At 43.1% G+C, this 20,092-nt stretch overlaps 2 protein-coding genes across 2 annotated transcripts; both read right to left on the reverse strand.

Moving 5' to 3' along the window:
- Nucleotides 1–1,694: 1,694 nt before the first annotated feature.
- Nucleotides 1,695–6,031, reverse strand: LOC118408549 (receptor-interacting serine/threonine-protein kinase 2-like). Its single transcript, XM_035809358.1, has 8 exons — nt 5,922–6,031; nt 5,539–5,718; nt 5,015–5,312; nt 4,757–4,902; nt 4,606–4,655; nt 4,240–4,395; nt 3,836–3,915; nt 1,695–2,654 (listed from the first exon to the last, which is right to left on the reverse strand). Exons 1-8 carry the CDS (start codon nt 6,029–6,031, stop codon nt 2,640–2,642), a joined length of 1,035 nt encoding a protein of 344 aa, XP_035665251.1. The 3' UTR covers nt 1,695–2,639.
- An 873-nt stretch (nt 6,032–6,904) lies between these two features.
- On the reverse strand, nt 6,905–18,924 carry LOC118408550. The gene is made up of 13 exons (XM_035809359.1): nt 18,426–18,924; nt 17,459–18,197; nt 17,013–17,125; nt 16,715–16,870; nt 16,368–16,444; nt 15,999–16,178; nt 15,568–15,865; nt 15,301–15,446; nt 15,150–15,199; nt 14,784–14,939; nt 14,383–14,462; nt 7,003–8,139; nt 6,905–6,910 (listed from the first exon to the last, which is right to left on the reverse strand). The coding sequence occupies exons 1-13, from the start codon at nt 18,918–18,920 to the stop codon at nt 6,905–6,907; spliced, it is 3,633 nt and encodes a 1,210-aa protein (XP_035665252.1). The 5' UTR covers nt 18,921–18,924.
- Nucleotides 18,925–20,092: the final 1,168 nt, after the last annotated feature.

Consider the following 20,092-nt stretch of genomic DNA (forward strand, 5'->3'; position numbering starts at 1 on the left):
GGAAGTAAATAGTTCCTGTTGTAATTTTGATGGCAGTTCTCGCTCACCAACCCTGCAGTACCGACGATTCCCGTTAGGATGACGAATTGCCGAGCACAAAACAGGTTGCGTGCAGAGGTCAACTCACGGTTCAGTTCTCCTTACTGACCCATGTACTTATCAGCTCGCAGTTGAGTTCTCCTTACTGACCCATGTACTTATCGGCTCACTGTTGAGTTCTCCTTACTGACCCATGTACTTATCGGCTCACTGTTGAGTTCTCCTTACTGACCCATGTACTTATCGGCTCACTGTTGAGTTCTCCGGACTGACCCATGTACTTATCGGCTCGCTGTTGTTGTTCATGTTAAATGGTCTCTATCCCTCCTTACTCAGGGAAGTTACACACACGGGCACACAAATACATAGAACAGCGTGTGTACTCAGGGGAGTAACACACACGCGGGCACACACATACATAGAACAGCGTGTGTACTCAGGGGAGTAAACACACACGGACACACACACACACACACATAGAACAGCGTGTGTATTCAGGGAAGTAAGCACACACGGACACACACATACATAGAACAGCGTGTGTATTCAGGGAAGTAAACACACACGGACACACACATACATAGAACAGTGTGTGTATTCAGGGAAGTAAACACACACGGACACACACATAGTACATAGAACAGCGTGTGTATTCAGGGAAGTAAACACACACGGACACACACGTACATAGAACAGCGTGTGTACTCAGGGATGTAAACACACACGGACACACAAATACATAGAACAGCGTGTGTACTCACGGAAGTAAACACACACGGACACACACATACATAGAACAGCGTGTGTACTCAAGGAAGTAAACATACACGGACACACACATAGAACAGCGTGTGTACTCAGGGAAGTAAACACACACGGACACACACATACATGCATAGAACAGCGTGTGTGCTCAAGGAAGTAAACACACACGGACACACACATACATACATAGATAGAACAGCGTGTGTACTCAGGGAAGTAAACACACACGGACACACACATACATAGAACAGCGTGTGTACTCAGGGAAGTAAACATACACGGACACACACATACATAGAACAGCGTGTGTACTCAGGGAAGTAAACATACACGGACACACACACACACAGAACAGCGTGTGTATTCAATATGAGCCACTACATCCAGACTGCTAGCGTGCACCGACCCTTCAGGTTGCGGACAGAGGTTAACTCAATTGCTGATTCTGAACTGACCCAAGTACTCATTGGCTCGCTATTGTTGTTTATCCGTTGTTTTTGTCGATGATGACTAGAACATCACGCCAGGTACGCTGTGTCCGACTGGGGCTATTTAGTCTGATTCGAGCAGTTATTCAGATCCCCATTTAGATTGACCTTCCAGGTATTGGTTTATACAATGTCATGTAATGCATTTGAACATCACTAAACGGAAAGCTTAAAGGTCGACGTAACAGAAAAAACATCATACATAAGATACAAAAGATACATAGTATACATAACTTGAATACAGAAACGATAGAAATCAAACTTCATTCAATGGACACACGCGTTCTTGCAGCTTCTGTTTTGTTCATGAAAGGCAGCACCTTGGTTATACCAGGAACATCATAATATAAAACCGAAAGACTGACAGAGCCTGATAAGAAGTTTGTTTCTAACCTTCTCGTAAATCAGTATATGTAGGGGGTTGGTAGAAAAGACCTATCACTACCAGAGCTGGTCTCACAAATCGTGTACAAAACTGCTGTGTCACGGTTTACTGGTTATGACATACCGGCAACGTTTACCTGTTTCAGTTGTAGCATCGGGCCTCACAGGAAAGGGTTACATACTTGGTCATACATACCGTTTTTACCCAATTTTATTTCACTGCATCACAAGATTGAGAAGCAAAAGATGTGTAGATATTTCTCAAAAGCACATTACTGTAAACACCATTAGACGTGTATCAAGTAGCAAAGACTTAACATATTACCTGTACAAAAGTTAATAATTGTTACGATTTTATGTAGTCAAGGTGACATATGATACAAATGATCCCGATATCTTTTCTTAAACCGTTTCTTGTTAGTTGTGACTAGAAAATCACCTTAAGAGTTTGCACCAGTCTTGCCCTTTGTCTATCATGGAATCTAGAAGATAAAAGCACATTCCCCATATACCATAATTGCGATATTGTCTTATTACTACACCAGCCCCCAAAACACAATGATTGTAAAAAAAAAAAATGAAACCTCTGTTGCATTAACCATTTTTGCTTAGCAAAACTATTACATCTTCAACCATTTAAGCATAACAATCAAATTTGATTTTATTACCTGATTGCAGGAATTTCAGACCCTGAACTGGTGCAATACCAATGTTCAATGAACAGAAAATAGATTGCTGGAAAGGTTCATTTTGTTCAAGACTTTTAAACTTTAAACCAGTGTTGCCTTTTGGCCTATCCTGGATGTAGTTGCATCAAAACCTTCCTGTGTCCTTTGAACTACTCTGCGTGGCTGTATCAGCATTTTTCTCTGTAGATTTCTCCTGCTTGTTCCTTAATCTACACGAAAACTTGACAAATCAGGTGTTATTAACCGTCTCCTATCCACACATCAAGGTTTTGAATCAGTTCTTGCGAGCCTGTGAACAAGAGCAACAAACATGTCATCAGCACGATAGAATTCAACGTAACATTTCCGTATAGAATGACATTGTGTGACAGAATTGCATGCAGTTTAAACGGACAGATTGTATTAATCTCCAAGCAGATCCTACGGTGCCATAAGATAGTATCAAAGCTGGCCAGGGAGTATATAGCCGGCTAAGGTAGTCAAACGGGCACCGGTAAGTTTACCTACGGTAAGTTTGATACTATACATTACGCACCGTGGATCTGGTTGGAGATTAAGATTGTATATATTTTACCAATCGGGGGCCTGCTATCCAGCCTGTTCTAGCTTTAGCTCACTCCTCTGTTTGCTTCCCTTGTCGGATTAGATGAAGGCTGGGCAGACTGATGTTTCATCGGCTTGGATCTGGCCATTGGCGACCGGCTGACATGTTGTTTAGGCCACATAACAGCAAGTGAATCTTTATTAGCCCCGGTTACACACAACTGAGAATGGCCTTCCTACTTTCCCCCAACCATGGTGCGAGCGTTTCTGGAGATACTATGTAGGTCGGCTGGTGTTCGGCGCGGCCGACTGATATGCGGATGCGCCAGCCGAAGTTTAAAAAAAATTCAAAACACTCAGCTGTGAATCGGAGGTCTTGAATGGATTGGCTCCCATGGGTTGGGGGTAAGTCGCCAGTAATATGAAGTGTTTTGTCAAACTGCTCCTAACGTAAATGTACCACCGACCTTGACTATGTGTAACCGGGGCTCTGTGGATGGTGGTTGATTCGTGTGTGTGAACACCGGGCCATAGAAATTGTTGAGATGAATTTTTTTGTAAAATGAATTTCAATATTGGCCTGGCATCCACCATTTTCGTAGCCTGGGTACTATCCGGGTAGTAGTTCGCTCCTATGTTTGCTACTGCAGAGAAGCGACTGTATATAGTGCGTAATAAATGTCAGAGCCAGAAGCGACTGTATATAGTGTGTAAGAAACGTCAGAGCGAGCTACTTTCCGGATGGTACCAAGGCTACCCTTTCCTAGCTTCGCATCGCTCCTGCGATTTCTTCCATAGCTGGATATTCAGCAGGCAAGCGATCGGCAGGGACGAGCTGAAGCTTAATTGAATACGGTGGACGTCAAGAGGCTACTTATCTTTGCTGGATAACAGGGCGATCAGCAAATAAAAATGTTTTGTTGTTACCTTCATCACGTCGATGATGGCCTGTAGAATGTCCTCTTTACTGGACCTGCTGGTCACGGTAATGAGGTGGTCTGCACATGCTGGAGATCAAAGGCATGAAAGGTTTATACACTGCCCGAAAAGGGAGATTTGCCACTAACAATAAATACTAGGTAATGATTGGTTTTGTCATTTGATGATGATTGATTCAACGATTATCAGACCTTTATGGGCAACCATTTCCAGACGTACATATTTGACTTACCTTGGGACATAACCTCGTAATAGCTTAAATAACACTAGCGACAGATACATGCAGGAAATCTTTACCGGCGCCGTGTATCGCCCAAGCAACCATTACCAGATTCACCCGGCATACATCATAGCTAGTGTGAGTGCAGTAGATTGCATGAAGTATGGATTACCCTGGAATGTGGGCCTGTCCTCCGGGGTCTGGCTCCAGCATGTCTGCATCAGCTGACTCACTGACGTCACGTCCTCCCGGTCTGTGGGGATCAGGGTCAGGTCAGGTCGCTGTCCTGACGTCACGGCAAGCCTGATGAGGGCAGAGTTCATAGCATCTGCAGATATGATGATAAAGCAATGATACACTTAAAGAATTGGAAAATGCTTGGTAAGTATTTCACTTGCGCAAATATGAAATATTGCATTTGAGGATCACAAACTCGAAGATATTCAAAGTCTATTTAGAATTTACTAGAAGATTGGAATGCCTTGACATAAATTTAGACAAAGCAAATATCAGACAATATGGCATATCCCGAACTCACTTCCATATGGCTCTGCTCTCGTAATGATCTCCCAAAGCAGCACACCAAAACTGAAAAACAAAACACAGTACTTTAGGAATGTCTAACGGAAAAAAAAATATTCATGTTTCATTGTGTTAATTGAGTGTATGAAAAGGATTTCTGCCAGTACCTGTAGACATCGAACATTGGTGTTGGGACGAGGTTGATATCCAAGAAGTACTCCGGTGGCGCATGCGTAATTGTGCTTCCTTCCGGGCTGGTTTGGGTGACAACGCGAGATCTCATCTTCCACTTGGACAGCCCAAAGTCTGAAATCTGAAATGGGAAATTCATTAAATTTTCCATTATCTGTGCTTATGTGTAAAATCTTCAATTCGTTTCACAAGTGACCAGGTGGACATTTGTCCCTTACAACGGTTATTGTTACCTTCACGTGGAAGTCCCCATCTAGTAGCACGTTCTCTGCCTTCAGATCACAGTGGAGAATCTGTGGGTTCTGGCAGTGCAGGAAAGTCATCCCCAGGGAGATCTCGTGCGCCATTCTCCACCTCAGGGCCCAGGGCACGTCCACATCCCGCAGCAGCCCGGCCAGAGAACCGTTCTCCATGTAGGGCATCACGATGGCGAAGTTTGGGTCCAGACAGACCCCCAACAGACTGATGACGTGGTCTGATCGGCTTCCCAGGTTCAGTTTTCTCGCCTCAGAGTACAACACTTCCTGCTCACTTGAGGTATAAAAACATAACAGAAATATGTTTTTTATTTGTTCTTTATGTGTAGGTCATTTATTTTGATAAAACCACTAAAATCATGTATGCAGATTGTATAACGTTCATGCTATCGAGAGCGTGCTGGACTACTCTAACTGCCTCATGCGTCAAACGACGTGGGAGCTACTAAGTGTAAGTATCGTGATACTAGTAAGCGTAAATAAAAGGCATCAAAACCTACCTTCCTTCTATCTGACGAGTCAGCAGACATTTGACAGCCACGTCCTGCTTCCAGTCCAGATGTCGGGCTTTCATTACGTAGGCGAACCCCCCACGGCCGAGAATGGACTGTTCCTTCAGTCGTTCAAATTGGATGATGGGAAACTTCTGGTCAACCGTCACGCTGGGATATTTCCTCGCGCTGGAAAATACATTATCAAAAATGATCTTAGAAATATTTTTTTTATTTTTTTAGATGTGCAGGAATATTCTACTTCGAATTAGCTAGAAGGAGTGGATTTGTATGGAACTGATTTGTTATCAAATTGCCCTTGACTTACAATCGATATCGTGCAGTATTGAATATTCTCGTACCATTATCGCGCAGTGTAAATATACTCGTACCTGCTTTGCAGCCCATCCGCTTCTTGGCCACCAACAGCACCGACGGCTCCGGTTTCATATCCTCTGCGATTTGGGGTCTGAGGGGAAATGATCTCTTTAGGTTTCAACATTATGCAGATCACGCATTCCATTTCTTGGTTAACGCATTGTGACTATTTTAACAGAAATGTCTATTTTGGCTTGATTGCAGTCGCTTTGATAGTTTCCCCACAAGTGAAGACAACAAAGTTTACAAATTTCCGTAAGGTATTTGTATCCAAGACGATCAAAACAGGTAGCAAAGATTAATAGCAAATACTGAAAAGTCACAAGTCGAAGTAGAAAGTCAACGATAAACATCACCCCACCCTGGGTGTCGGTGAAATTTGCTCGGCCAGCTGCTGAAAGTCCAGGTCTCTGAGGTGCTGCTCCAGGGCGGAAAGTGTGGCCGCCTCACCTTCCTTCTCTCTCCACTGTACCAGGGTCTGGTACACCTGGTCAGGAACGTCGTCTGGGGCGGAAGCCTGATAACATAAGTTATTGTAGATTATTATATGGTAATTAATTCAATTCAGTTCGACTTCATCACTGTATTAAGAGCCTATATCTGTGAATCTCATTCCTATCTGATCATCTGTAAAGCCACATTAAGAAAGATAATCTCACCTTGATGGCGTCCATCGCCCTGTTGCTGAGCCCCAGGCTCCGGGCGAGAGGTTTCCACTGGGTTTGGCTCGCCTTCACGGATAGGCGGTTGAAGACACGGAGAATTCTCTCGTCTGAATCAAAGAACGCATGTTCGTTTCAGTCATTGCATATAATATTATAATATAATGCGATATGATATGATGAAATATAATATTGTATAATATGACATAATATAAGGCAACACGATTTGCAGTGGGAATAGAAGTCTGAAGGTTTAACGATCCAGCAAAAACATTATAAAAGTTCAAATCATAATATTTGAATACTGGTATTGAAAGGGATATAGTAAGAACTTTTCAAGTCTACAAATTACCATAAAACAAATATTCAGCTCATATAAAAGTATGATACCAATGAAAATAAGGTTGATTTGACAGCCTATCCAGAGACATGCCCCACCTTTCTCAGCCTCCTGTTTCAGGAAGGCCATGATGGCGCCGGTCCCTTGTTTACACACATCCTGTGGAGGGTATGTCAGGGGGTTTCCAGAAACATCCAAGTGCTTAAGCTTGTCTGCTCGGTGAAGGGCGGTTGGGAGCCTGGTGATGTTGTTTTTACTTATGTCCAGTTTCTCCATGGCAGGTAGTTCACACAGGACTTCTGGGAATGTGCCGAACTTGTTGTCATCGAGGTAGACCTCCCGTAGGTTGTGCAGGTGACTCATGGTGCTCGGCAGGGTTTTGAGGAGGTTTTTGTCCAATGCCAAGACCTGCAGGTGTTGTAAGCTTCCCACTTCATCTGGAACAATGTCAAACTTGCAGCCGCCAGCATACAGTTCCTCCATTATCTTTAGCTGCTGCACCTGTCTGGGGAACTCAGCAAACTGACAGTTGGAGACACTGAGAGTCTTCAGCCTGGCGAGTCGTGTGACGTAATCGGGGAGACGTCTGATGGGGTTCTTACCGACACTTAACACCTCAAGGTTAGGGAGCGAGCACACCCCTGAGGGTACCTCCGTCAGCTGATTATCACGAATGTACAGTTCTCTCAGTTTCTGCAGCTTTTCCACGCCAGGGGGGAAGGTGGAGAGCTTGTTATTACCGACACTTAACACCTCAAGGTTAGGGAGCAAACAGACGCCTGGGGGCACCCCCGTCAGCTGATTACCATTAATGTACAGTGTTCCCAGTTTCTGCAGCTTTTCCACACCAGGAGGGAAGGTGGAGAGTTTATTGTTATAGACATTTAACACCTCAAGGTTAGGGAGAGAGCAGACACCTGAGGGTACCTCCGTCAGCTGATTATCATAAATGTACAGGTGTATCAATTTCTGCAAGGAACCAATCGCCTGTGGCAAACTTGTCAGCATGTTGCCGTCAGCGTCCAAACGGTAAAGTTTCTGCAGACGGCCGATTGCTTCCGGGATGCTGGTTAGTTTGTTATTGGACACATCTAGAACCTCCAGGTCAGTGATATCAAACACCTCCTCCGGGATGGACGTCAGACCCTGGTTACTCAGGTCAAGTTTCAGGCGACCGTTGACTGTCTGCGGCTGGAGGTTCAGGCCTGCCGCCATGTTGGAACCCTTTTCCTGCATTAAGTACAAAGAGATATAACTGTAGATATAATTCCCGAAAACGCGCATAGAACGATTTGCCAGCACGAAATAGGTACGCACATATTCACACAAACAGACATTCACACACATCCACACAGAGAGATATAAAACATACACGCACACACACAACAACTCATATACACATGCACACGCATGCACGCACAAACACATAAACCTGTGATGGTGATGAGATGCATTGTATTAAATATTAGTTACTCTAGAGTAGAAACCCTCAATACTAGTCTCTGTTCACAGTGACGATGCAAAAAGTATAGGCATATACATGTAACTTGACTATTACAGCGTGTCTGCGTGCTCCAAAATCCGTCGGACTCCCTACGAGTTCGTACGGACAGGAGGCGATACTTATACCACTTACGGATCCCAAAAGATTGCCCACGTTTTGGCATGTAGACAGCACATATTTCCACGTACGGCGGGCTGTGCCCGGCCCTTAGCTTAACCGACATGCTCACTCCGCCATCTTCATTTCCTGACAACACAAGTATGTAGCCGTAGTGACAACGTTATTCCCCTACTTGACCTTTGAACGCCAGTGGGAGGTGGCACCGGGTACAATGTATAAACATACCTAATATATGTAAACATGTCCAACTTGGGGTTTAAGACGTGTATTTTCTCCTTTTTTAAATCCACAACTTAGTAATAAGAAGCTACGCAAGTGATAAGAGTATAACGATATGAAGGCTCAAGAGGATTTAATGATTTCAACCGATCTATGTTGGGGTTTTAGACTGGAAATTTCTTACTTTTTTGTTGCAAATTCCCGGTCAGTAATGATGATCTATCTTGTTGCTTTTACTGCCCAATGTGTGCTTGTCCTCATCATTAGACCAGAAGAATTCAAACTTTGAACATCAGCTAAGCCTTATGGGTGATGGCCCGACATCTGTTTTATGCGATTTAAGAACATATTTACGTAGGTTAGACTCGGTCGCAGGCTAACCGACAGGCTCACTCCGCCATCTTTACTGACAATACAAATATGTAGCCATAGAACATTATTTCCCTACTTGACCTTTAAACGTCAGTGTGGGGTGGCGCCAGGTACAAAGTACAGACATACCTGCGCTGCCCTGCCAATAAACACGTCGCACTAGGGGTTTTAGACGTGTCTTTTCTTAATTTAGGCATTAATAATGAAGAGTCGTTGGATAACACACGATATCATGATTTGAGGACTGAACGCGATAAAACTTTAATTTGAATTTCCAATCATTGATAAGTCACATCGTATGGCATGTACGTTACAAACAATGATACATACGTTCCCCCAAACTAGCCTCTGGCCACTCAGTCACGTTGCGTATAACGTGACTATGGGATAGTCACGTAACTTTTAATTTGTTAATCTTTTCCTTAATCAGAACAGAGTTATTACAATACTTAACACAGATCTCTTTTCGATTGTCATAAATTACATAATTAGTCTAGGGTAAAAGCTTTGTCCACCTCTAACTTGCACACTGGAATAGTTGGTTTCCCAGATGATAATTGTCAAAAACACTAAAACATGTATGTAACATAATTGCCTGTTTGAACCTTTCATTAATCAAGATAATCATGAATTAAGTATTAAACCATTCTGTATAAAAGTGCATAGTTTGCCAAAGCACAGAAAACTTCAATTTCCAGGTCTATTTCTAAGGTTAATTACGGAAACTTACATCATAACTTAACAAGGTAATGATTACTTACGGCTTTAACACTTGGGTGGTGCAAATTAGGGTGAAACCTTGTTCTTGGGTTGTTCTTCTCCTCCCAGTAACTTTACACACTGTTCGCTGCACGTAGACGTGTTTGCTCAGCGCATGCGCCTCACCCTAAATGTAAGCTTTTCCCCTCGTGTCACATGAGATATGAGAGCGTGGGTAGGCCTGTCTGCCTTTTGCGTGATGATTCAACTTAACTTTTTAACACCTGCTGGAGTGAAACATATGACCTTGTTTGACCACAAAAGAAGAAATACAACCATTGTAGTGATGATTGATGGATATTTCTTCTCTGAACCGATCAAAAACAAACACATAGATGGATATCAAGCTCACCTGGTGTGCTTACGTGGTACTGTGACCTCTGAACCCTAGGAGGGTGTTTACTGCGTACGATGTGGACTTAACGAACGTGTGAGGTGATAAGGTGAAGATTGGGCCATTGTGCATTGATGCAGTGGGGGGGGTCGCAGTAATTTTTGATAATTTTGTACAAGGGATGAAGTATCGGCACCTGGCAGGAAAACTGTTGTAGTTACTTGACAATTCACTACTTAGCACATTGAATTGTTAAGATCATTTTTTTTCATTTCTGGGTTGTAGTTTATCTTAGCACAGTCGCTATTTTCATGAGTTTTTTTTAATGTTATCTATTAGAACCCCAAATACGACGATATGTTTACAGGGACTATCCCTATAATTTGGTCTACATGGTGCCTCATGTTCTTACACTCAGACAATGTGAACCCAGGAGAGTGTGGACTTTACAAGCATGTGATGTGATTATAATCAGGGCATATAGTAGTAAGACATATAAACAAAATCTGTTCTTCTTGTCAGTCTTGTTCTTCTTCTTGTTAATTGGGCAGCTTTGCTTCCTTTCCTACCACAAAAATCAATAAATTCCTAAAATAGAGTCACCTGTTTTGCACACGTGTCCATACCCACCTTATGACCTCCACAACGATGTTTACCAGGTTCGGTGTTGACTCAGGTAAATATTGAGGTGACCTTATGGCCGTACGTGAGGTACTAACATCTTATGCTTCTTGGAGGGATGTAATTTCGCAACAATTTGAACATTTTTGCTACAAACGAAATAGAAGTTAGTTCTAAGAAAGGTAAACTTTTTATTGCTTTTAATGAATGTCACCTTGAATAAAAATACCATATTAGTTAGTAAAGTAGTGTATTAGTTCACCCATCGTGCCCATACAACTGCGCTCTTATCAGCCATTTTCAACGGTTGGTTTGTCATTCATATAGATTTACGTCCTTAACAGCCAGAAAAATCAATAAATGCCTTCTAAGTATAGTCACCATGTGCCCATACTGACCTTATGAACTCCTTAATGGTGTTTACCAGGTGCGGTGTTGACTCAGGTAAATATTGATGAGAAGACGTTACGGCCGTACGTGAGATTAAAATATTATGCTTGTTGGAGGGATGTAATTTCGCAACATTTCAATTTTTTTTGCTACAAACGGAATACTAGTTATTTCTTAGTAAGGTAAACTTTTTGATTGCTTTTAATGAATGACACTATGAACAAAAATTCCACATTAGTTAGTTAAGTAATGTATTAGTTCACCCATCGTGCCCATACAACTGCGCTTCTTGTCAGCCATTTGTCAACGGTTAGTTTGTCAGCCATATAGCTTTACGTCCTTTACAGCCGCAAAAATCAATAAAAATGCCTTTTAAGTATAGTCACCATGTGCCCAAACTGACCTTGTGACCTCCACAACGGTGTTTACCAGGTTCGGTGTTGACTCAGGTAAATATTGCGGAGACCTTACGACGTGAGGTTAACATATTAGAGTGACACATTTCATGTATCTGTGGAGGGCTGTTTGTGCAATACTAGTTAGTTATAAGAAAGATAACGTTGAAGAGGTTCATCAGTCACGTATGCATACAGTTATAACAATTTTCTTCAATCAATGACTGTTTTTTAGGTAGATATTAAGGTGACCGTACGGCCGTACGTGAGGTTAGCAACATAAACAGGCGGCCGATAAGAGCTTTCTGTATCGCGCTAAGTTTATAACGTAGGAGAATCTTTGCAGAGAAAATACGATACATTATGTGAAGCAAATAATTGATAAGAGCTCTGTGTGTATAGATTTATAGATAAGAGCTCTGTGTGTCGTGCAATTTGGTTTATATCGCAGAAAAACTACTACATTAAGATATAACAATCATCATCTCGGAAGCAATTAGTTCCTGTCGTGATTTTGATGGTAGTTCTATCTCAACACCCCTGCAGTACCGACGCTTCTCGTTAGGGTGACGAATTGCCGAACATAGTGCAGGTTGCGGGTAGGGGTCAACTCACAGTTGAGTTCTCCTTACTGACCCATGTACTTATCGGCTCACCGTTGAGTTCTCCTTACTGACCCATGTACTTATCGGCTCACTGTTGAGTACTCCTTACTGACCCATGTACGTATCGGCTCACTGTTGAGTATTCCTTACTGACCCATGTACTTATCGGCTCACTGTTGAGTTCTCCGAACTTCCCCATGTACTTATCGGCTCACTGTTGGGTTCTCCTTGCTGACCCATGTACTTATCGGCTCACTGTTGAGTTCTCCTTACTGACCCATGTACTTATCGGCTCACTGTTGAGTATTCCTTACTGACCCATGTACTTATCGGCTCGCTGTTGAGTTCTCCTTACTGACCCATGTACTTATCGGCTCACTGTTGAGTATTCCTTACTGACCCATGTACTTATCGGCTCACTGTTGGGTTCTCCGAACTGACCCATGTACTTATCGGCTCACTGTTGAGTTCTCCGAACTGACCCAGCCCCCCCCCCCTACTTTGCCCCTTGCGGGGTTATATGGGGAAACCCATGATGATGATGACCCATGTACTTATCGGCTCACTGTTGAGTACTCCTTACTGACCCATGTACTTATCGGCTCACTGTTGAGTTCTCCGGACTGACCCATGTACTTATCGGCTCACTGTTCAGTTCTCCTTACTGACCCATGTACTTATGTACTTTGTGACCCAGGAACATCATAATATAAAACTGAAAGACTGACAGCCTGATAAGAAGGCTGGTTTCTAACCTTCTCGTAAAGCAGTATATGTAGGGGGTTGGTAGAACAGACCTATCACTACCAGAGCTGGTCTCACAAATCGTGTACAGAACTGCTGTGTCACGTCTTGAGGCGGTTTACTGGTTATGACATACCGGCAAAGTTTACCTGTTTCAGCTGTAGCATCGGGCCTAACAGTAAAGGTCACACATACTTGGTCATACATACCGTTTTTACCCAATTTTATTTCACTGCATCACAAGATTGAGAAGCAAAATATGTGTAGATATTTCTCAAAAGCACATTACTGTAAACACCATTAGACGTGTATCAAGTAGCAAAGACTTAACATATTACCTGTACAAAAGTTAATAATTGTAAACGATTTAATGTAGTCAAGGTGGCATATGATACAATTAATCCCGATATCTTTTCTTAAACCGTTTCTTGTTAGTTGTGACTAGAAAATCATCTTAAGAGTTTGCACCAGTCTTGCCCTTTGTCTATCATGGAATCTAGAAGATAAAAGCACATGCCATATATACCATAATTGCGATATTGTCTTATTACTACACCAGCCCCCCAAAAACAATGATTGTAAAAAAAAAATGAAACCTCTGTTGCATTAACCATTTTTGCTTAGCAAAACTATTACATCTTCAACCATTTAAGCATAATATTCTACTTTGATTTTATTACCTGATTGCAGGTATTTCAGACCCTGAACTATGCTGGTGCAATACCAATGTTCAATGAACAGAAAATAGATTGCTGGAAATGTTCGTTTTGTTGGCGCTGACTCTTCTCTCTGGAGCTTCAGACGAGGAACTTTGTGAAGACACCATGGTGTATTCAAGTAGCTAATCTACCCTCTCCGAGGGAAGAATAATGTGGTGAGTCGCTGCTTCTACCACATAAAAAACTTTTAAATTTTAAACCAGTGTTGCCTTTTGGCCTATCCTGGATGTAGATGCATTAAAAACTTCCTGTGTCCTTAGAACTACTCTGCGTGGCTGTATCAGCATTTTTCTCTGTAGATTTCTCCGGCTTGTTCCTTAATCTACACGAAAACTTGACAAATCTGGTGTTGTTAACCGTCTTCTATCCATACATCAAGGTTTTGAATCAGTTCTTGCGAGCCTGTGAACAAGAGCAACAAACATGTCATCGGCACGATAGAATTCAACGTAACACTTCCATATAGAATGACATTGTGTGACAGAGTTACATGCAGTTTAAATGGACAGATTGTATATATTTTACCAATCGGGGGCCTGGTATCCAGCCTGTTCTAGCTTTAGTTCACTACTCTGTTTGCTTCCCTTGTAGGATTAGATGAACGGCTGGGTAGACTATAAGGTGGACGTCAAGAGGCTACTTATCTTTGCTGGATAACGGTGATTAGAAAATAAAAATGTTTTGTTGTTACCTTCATCACGTCAATGATGGCCTGTAGAATGTCCTCTTTACTAGACCTGCTGGTCACGGCAAGGAGACGGTCTGCACACTCTGGAAATCAAAGGCATGAAATGTTTACACTCCCGAAAAGCGGGATTTACGACTAACAATAAATACCAGCTAATGATTGCTTTTGTCATTTGATGATGATTAATTCAACGATTATCAGACCTTTATGGGCAACCATTTCCAGACGTAAATATTTGACTTACCTTGGGACATAACCTCGTAATAGCTTAAATAACACTAGCGACAGATACATGCAGGAAATCTTTACCGGCGCTGTGTATCGCCCAAGCAACCATTACCAGATTCACCCGGCATACATCATAGCTAGTGTGAGTGCAGTAGATTGCATGAAGTATAGATTACCCTGGAATGTGGGTCTGTCCTCCGGGTTCTGGCTCCAGCATGTCTGCATCAGCTGACTCACTGACGTCACGTCAGGCGGGTTTGTAGGGACCAGGGTCATGTCAGGTCGCTGTCCTGACGTCACCGCAAGTCTGATCAGGGCAGAGTTCATAGCATCTGCAGATAAGATGATAAAGCAATGATACACTTAAAGAATTGGAAAATGCTTGGTAAGTCTTTCAGTTGCACAAATATGAAATATTACATTTGAGGATCACAAAGTCGAAGACATTCAAAGTCTATTTAGAATTTACTAGAATATTGAAATGCTTTGACATAAATTTAGACAAAGCAAATATCAGACAATATGGCATATCGTGAACTCACTTCCATATGGCTCTGCTCTTGTAATGATCTCCCAAAGCAGCACGCCAAAACTGAAAAACAAAATACAGTACTTTAGGAATGTCTAACGAAAAAAGAAACATTCATGTTTAATTTTGTTAATTAAGTGTATAAAAAATATTTCTGCCAGTACCTGTAGACATCGAACATAGATGTTGGGACGAGGTTGATATCCAAGAAGTACTCCGGTGGCGCATGCGTGATTGTGCTTCCTTCCGGGCTGGTTTGGGTGACAACACGAGATCTCATCTTCCACTTGGACAGCCCAAAGTCTGAAATCTGAAATGGAAAATTCACTTAAGTTTTCCATTATCTGTGCTTAAATGTAAAATTGTAAAATGTTCAATTCGCTTCACAACTGACCAGGTGGACATTTGTCCCTTACGATGGTAATTATTACCTTCACATGGAAGTCCCCATCCAGTAGCACGTTCTCTGCCTTCAGATCACAGTGGAGAATCTGTGGGTTCTGGCAGTGCAGGAAAGTCATCCCCAGGGAGATCTCGTGCGCCATTCTCCACCTCAGGGCCCAGGGCACGTCCACATCCCGCAGCAGCACGGCCAGAGAGCCGTTCTCCATGTAGGGCATCACGATGGCGAAGTTTGGGTCCAGACAGACCCCCAGCAGACTGATGACGTGGACCGAATTGCTGGCCAGCTTCAATTTTCTTGCTTCAGAATACAGCACCTCTTGCTCACTTGAGATATAAAAAACATGACAAAAATATGTTTTGTATTTGTACAACTAAACAAACCTGTGTGCAGTTTGTATAACGTTAAAACTATCGTGATAGTAGTAGTAAGCGTAAATAAAAGAAACCAAACCCTGACCTTCCTTCTATCTGGCGAGTCAGCAGATATTTGACGGCCACGTCCTTCTTCCAGTCCAGATGTCGGGCTTTCTTCACGTAGGCGAACCCCCCACGGCCGAGAATGGACTGTTCCTCCAGTCGTTCAAAATGGATGATGGGAAACTTCTGGTCAACCGTCACGCTGGGGTATTTTCTTGCGCTGGAAAATACAACATCATAAATTATCTCAGAAAAATTGGTAAATTCAATATATTTTTTAGATCTACAGGAATAGATTACATTAGTTAACAGGGACGTTTTTGTATGAAATTGATTTGTTGTCAAATTGCGTTTGATTAGCCTCAGATATCAAACGGACATTTTCTAGCAGAATAGAATATGCTCGTACCTGCTCTGCAGACCATCCGCCTCTTGGCCACCAACAGCACCGACGGCTCTGGCTTCATAACGTCTGCGATCTTGGGTCTGAGTGGAAATGATCTCTTTAGGTTTCAACATTATGCAGATTATGCATTTCATTTCTTGGTTAACGCAGTGTGACTATTTTAACGGAAATGTCTATTTTGGCTTGATTGTAGTCGTTTTGATAGTTTCCCCACAAGTGAAGACAACAAAGTTTACAAATTTCCGTAAGGTATTTGTATCCAAGACGATTAAAACAGGTAGCAAAGATTAATAACAAATACTGAAAAGTCACAAGTCGAAGTAGAAAGTCAACGATAAACATCACCCCACCCTGGGTGTCGGTGAAATTTGCTCGGCCAGCTGCTGAAAGTCCAGGTCTCTGAGGTGCTGCTCCAGGGCGGAAAGTGTGGCCGCCTCACCTTCCTTCTCTCTCCACTGTACCAGGGTCTGGTACACCTGGTCTGGAACGTCGTCTGGGGCGGAAGCCTGATAACATAAGTTATTGTAGATTATTATATGGTAATTAATTCAATTCAGTTCAACTTCATCACTGTATTAAGAGCCTATATCTGTGAATCTCATTCCTATCTGATTATCTGTAAAGCCACATTAAGAAAGATAATCTCACCTTGATGGCGTCCATCGCCCTGTTGCTGAGCCCCAGGCTCCGGGCGAGAGGTTTCCACTGGGTTTGGCTCGCCTTCACGGATAGGCGGTTGAAGGCACGGAGAATTCTCTCGTCTGAATCAAAGAACGCATGTTCGTTTCAGTCATTGCATATAATATTATAATATAATGCGATATGATATGATGAAATATAATATAGTATGGTATAATATGACATAATATAAGGCAACACGATTTGCAGTGGGAATAGAAGTCTGAAGGTTTAACGATCCAGCAAAAACATTATAAAAGTTCAAATCATAATATTTGAATACTGGTATTGAAAGGGATATAGTAAGAACTTTTCAAGTCTACAAATTACCATAAAACAAATATTCAGCTCATATAAAAGTATGATACCAATGAAAATAAGGTTGATTTGACAGCCTATCCAGAGACATGCCCCACCTTTCTCAGCCTCCTGTTTCAGGAAGGCCATGATGGCGCCGGTCCCTTGTTTACACACATCCTGTGGAGGGTATGTCAGGGGGTTTCCAGAAACATCCAAGTGCTTAAGCTTGTCTGCTCGGTGAAGGGCGGTTGGGAGCCTGGTGATGTTGTTTTTACTTATGTCCAGTTTCTCCATGGCAGGTAGTTCACACAGGACTTCTGGGAATGTGCCGAACTTGTTGTCATCGAGGTAGACCTCCCGTAGGTTGTGCAGGTGACTCATGGTGCTCGGCAGGGTTTTGAGGAGGTTTTTGTCCAATGCCAAGTACCACAGGTGTTGTAAGCTTCCCACTTCATCTGGAACAATGTCAAACTTGCAGCCGCCAGCGTACAGTTCCTCCAGTGTCTTCAGCTGCAGCACCTGTCTGGGGAACTCATCCAACTGACAGTTGGGGACACTGAGAGTCTTCAGCCTGGCGAGTCGTGTGACGTAATCGGGAAGACTTCTGATGGGGTTCTTACCGACACCTAACACCTCAAGGTTAGGGAGCGAGCAGACGCCTGAGGGTACCTCCGTCAGCTGATTATCATTAATGTACAGTTCTCTCAGTTTCTGCAGCTTTTCCCCGCCAGGGGGGAAGGTGGAGAGATTATTGTTACTGACACTTAACCACTCAATGTTAGGGAGCAAACAGACGCCTGGGGGCACCTCCGTCAGCTGGTTACCATAAATACGCAGTTCTCTCAGTTTCTGCAGCTTTTCCACACCAGGAGGGAAGGTGGAGAGATTATTGTTATAGACACTTAACACCTCGAGGTTAGGGAGCGAGCAGACGCCTGATGGCACCTCCGTCAGCTGATTACCATAAATGTACAGTTCTCTCAGTTTCTGCAGCTTTTCCACACCAGGAGGGAAGGTGGAGAGCTTATTGTTACTGACACTTAACACCTCAAGGTTAGGGAGCAAACAGACGCCTGGGGGCACCTCCGTCAGCTGATTACCATTAATGTATAGTGTTCTCAGTTTCTGCAGCTTTTCCACAACAGGAGGGAAGTTGGGGAGTTTATTATAACTGACCTCTAACACCTCAAGGTTAGGGAGCGAGCAGACACCTGAGGGGAAACCCGTCAGCTGATTATTCCCAATGAACAGTTTTGTCAACTTCTGCAGCTTTTCCACACCAGGAGGCAAGGTGGAAAGTTTATTATCATAAATGTACAGGTGTGTTAATTTCTGCAAGGAACCGATCGCCTGTGGCAAACTTGTCAGTGTGTTGTAGTCAGCGTCCAAACGGTAAAGTTTCTGCAGACGGCCGACTGCTTCCGGGATGCTGGTTAGTTTGTTGTTGGATACATCTAGAAACTCCAGGTCAGTGATATCAAACACCTCCTCCGGGATGGACGTCAGACCCTGGTTACTCAGGTCAAGTTTCAGGCGACCGTTTACGGTCTGAGGCTGGAGGTTCAGGCCTGCCGCCATGTTGGATAATCCCTGCATATAAGGTACAAAGGGCCTGTAAATATGATTCCCTCGAACGCGCATATGGCTGATATGCAAACACGAAAGAGACACACACACACAAACATCCACACAAACATAAACACACCCATACATATATACACATGCACAGACACACACACACACACACATCCACACACACACATCCACACAAACACAGACATATGCACACACACACGCACGCACCACCAACTCATATACACATGCACACACACGCAGACACACACAAACCTGTGATGGTGATGAGATGCATCGTATTGGATATTTGTTACTGTAGAGTAGAATCCCTCAATACTAGCCTCTGTTCACAGCCACGATGCATATAGGCATAAACATGTAACTTGTCTACTTAGTATTGCTATGTATGACAGCAAACGGTGGGACTGATCGGTTCATTTTTAGCCGTTATAAGGCTACAATCGTTGGTCCGCTTTATGGTATCGCAATCTTCACGTAATGACAACTACATTGTGCTGGTACAAAAATAACGCCGTTCTATTTATGAATGCGTGACCTTTAAACGCTCCTGGGAGGCGGCTTCGGCCTCAGGCCAGCCGACATGCTCAGTCTGCAAACTTTATTCACTGACAACACAATCATGTACCCATAGAGAGAACGTTTTTCCCCTACTTGACCTTTGAACGCCAGTGAAAGGTGGCATGAAGTAATATGTTTGAACACATTTGTTGTCGGACACATACCTGCGCTGCCAATACATTTCCACCGATTCAAGTTGGGGTTTAAGACTGGGAATTTCTCACTTTTTTTGCAAATTTCACAGGTTAGTAATGACGACCTACCCTGTTGTTTTACTGCCCAATGTGTGCTTGTCATCATCATTACACCGGCAGAATTCAAACTTTGAACATCACCTAAGCCTTATGGGTACTACTAGCAATGGCTCGACATCTGTTTTATACGATTTAAGTTAGTTAAAAGTTAAACCCTTCCCGCGCCAAGATGGCGCATAGGGCGGTGCCCATCTCTGTTTCATTAGCCCCGGGCCACACACGGGGCTAGTCCACTGGTAGTGGTGTGTGTCCAACTTCCATACTCTTTCCCGAATGCTGAGTGCTAAGCAGAGAAAGGAGCATGTACCATTTTTAAAGTCTTTGGTATGACTCGGCCGGGGA

This window comes from Branchiostoma floridae, unplaced genomic scaffold (genome assembly GCF_000003815.2).
Source record: "Branchiostoma floridae strain S238N-H82 unplaced genomic scaffold, Bfl_VNyyK Sc7u5tJ_193, whole genome shotgun sequence".
Lineage (NCBI taxonomy): Eukaryota > Metazoa > Chordata > Leptocardii > Amphioxiformes > Branchiostomatidae > Branchiostoma > Branchiostoma floridae.

Coding starts and splice junctions, on each gene's coding strand:
- LOC118408549 (XM_035809358.1), bottom strand. CDS start 6,031: ATGTTGAAACCTAAAGAGATCATTTCCCCTCAGACCCCAAATCGCAGA. Junction 4,656..4,756: donor CCAATGTTCGATGTCTACAG/GTACTGGCAGAA, acceptor TTTGTTTTTCAG/TTTTGGTGTGCTGCTTTGGG. Junction 3,916..4,239: donor GGACAGGCCCACATTCCAGG/GTAATCCATACT, acceptor TTTGATCTCCAG/CATGTGCAGACCACCTCATT.
- LOC118408550 (XM_035809359.1), bottom strand. CDS start 18,920: ATGGCGGCAGGCCTGAACCTCCAGCCTCAGACCGTAAACGGTCGCCTG. Junction 15,200..15,300: donor TCTATGTTCGATGTCTACAG/GTACTGGCAGAA, acceptor TTTGTTTTTCAG/TTTTGGCGTGCTGCTTTGGG. Junction 14,463..14,783: donor GGACAGACCCACATTCCAGG/GTAATCTATACT, acceptor TTTGATTTCCAG/AGTGTGCAGACCGTCTCCTT.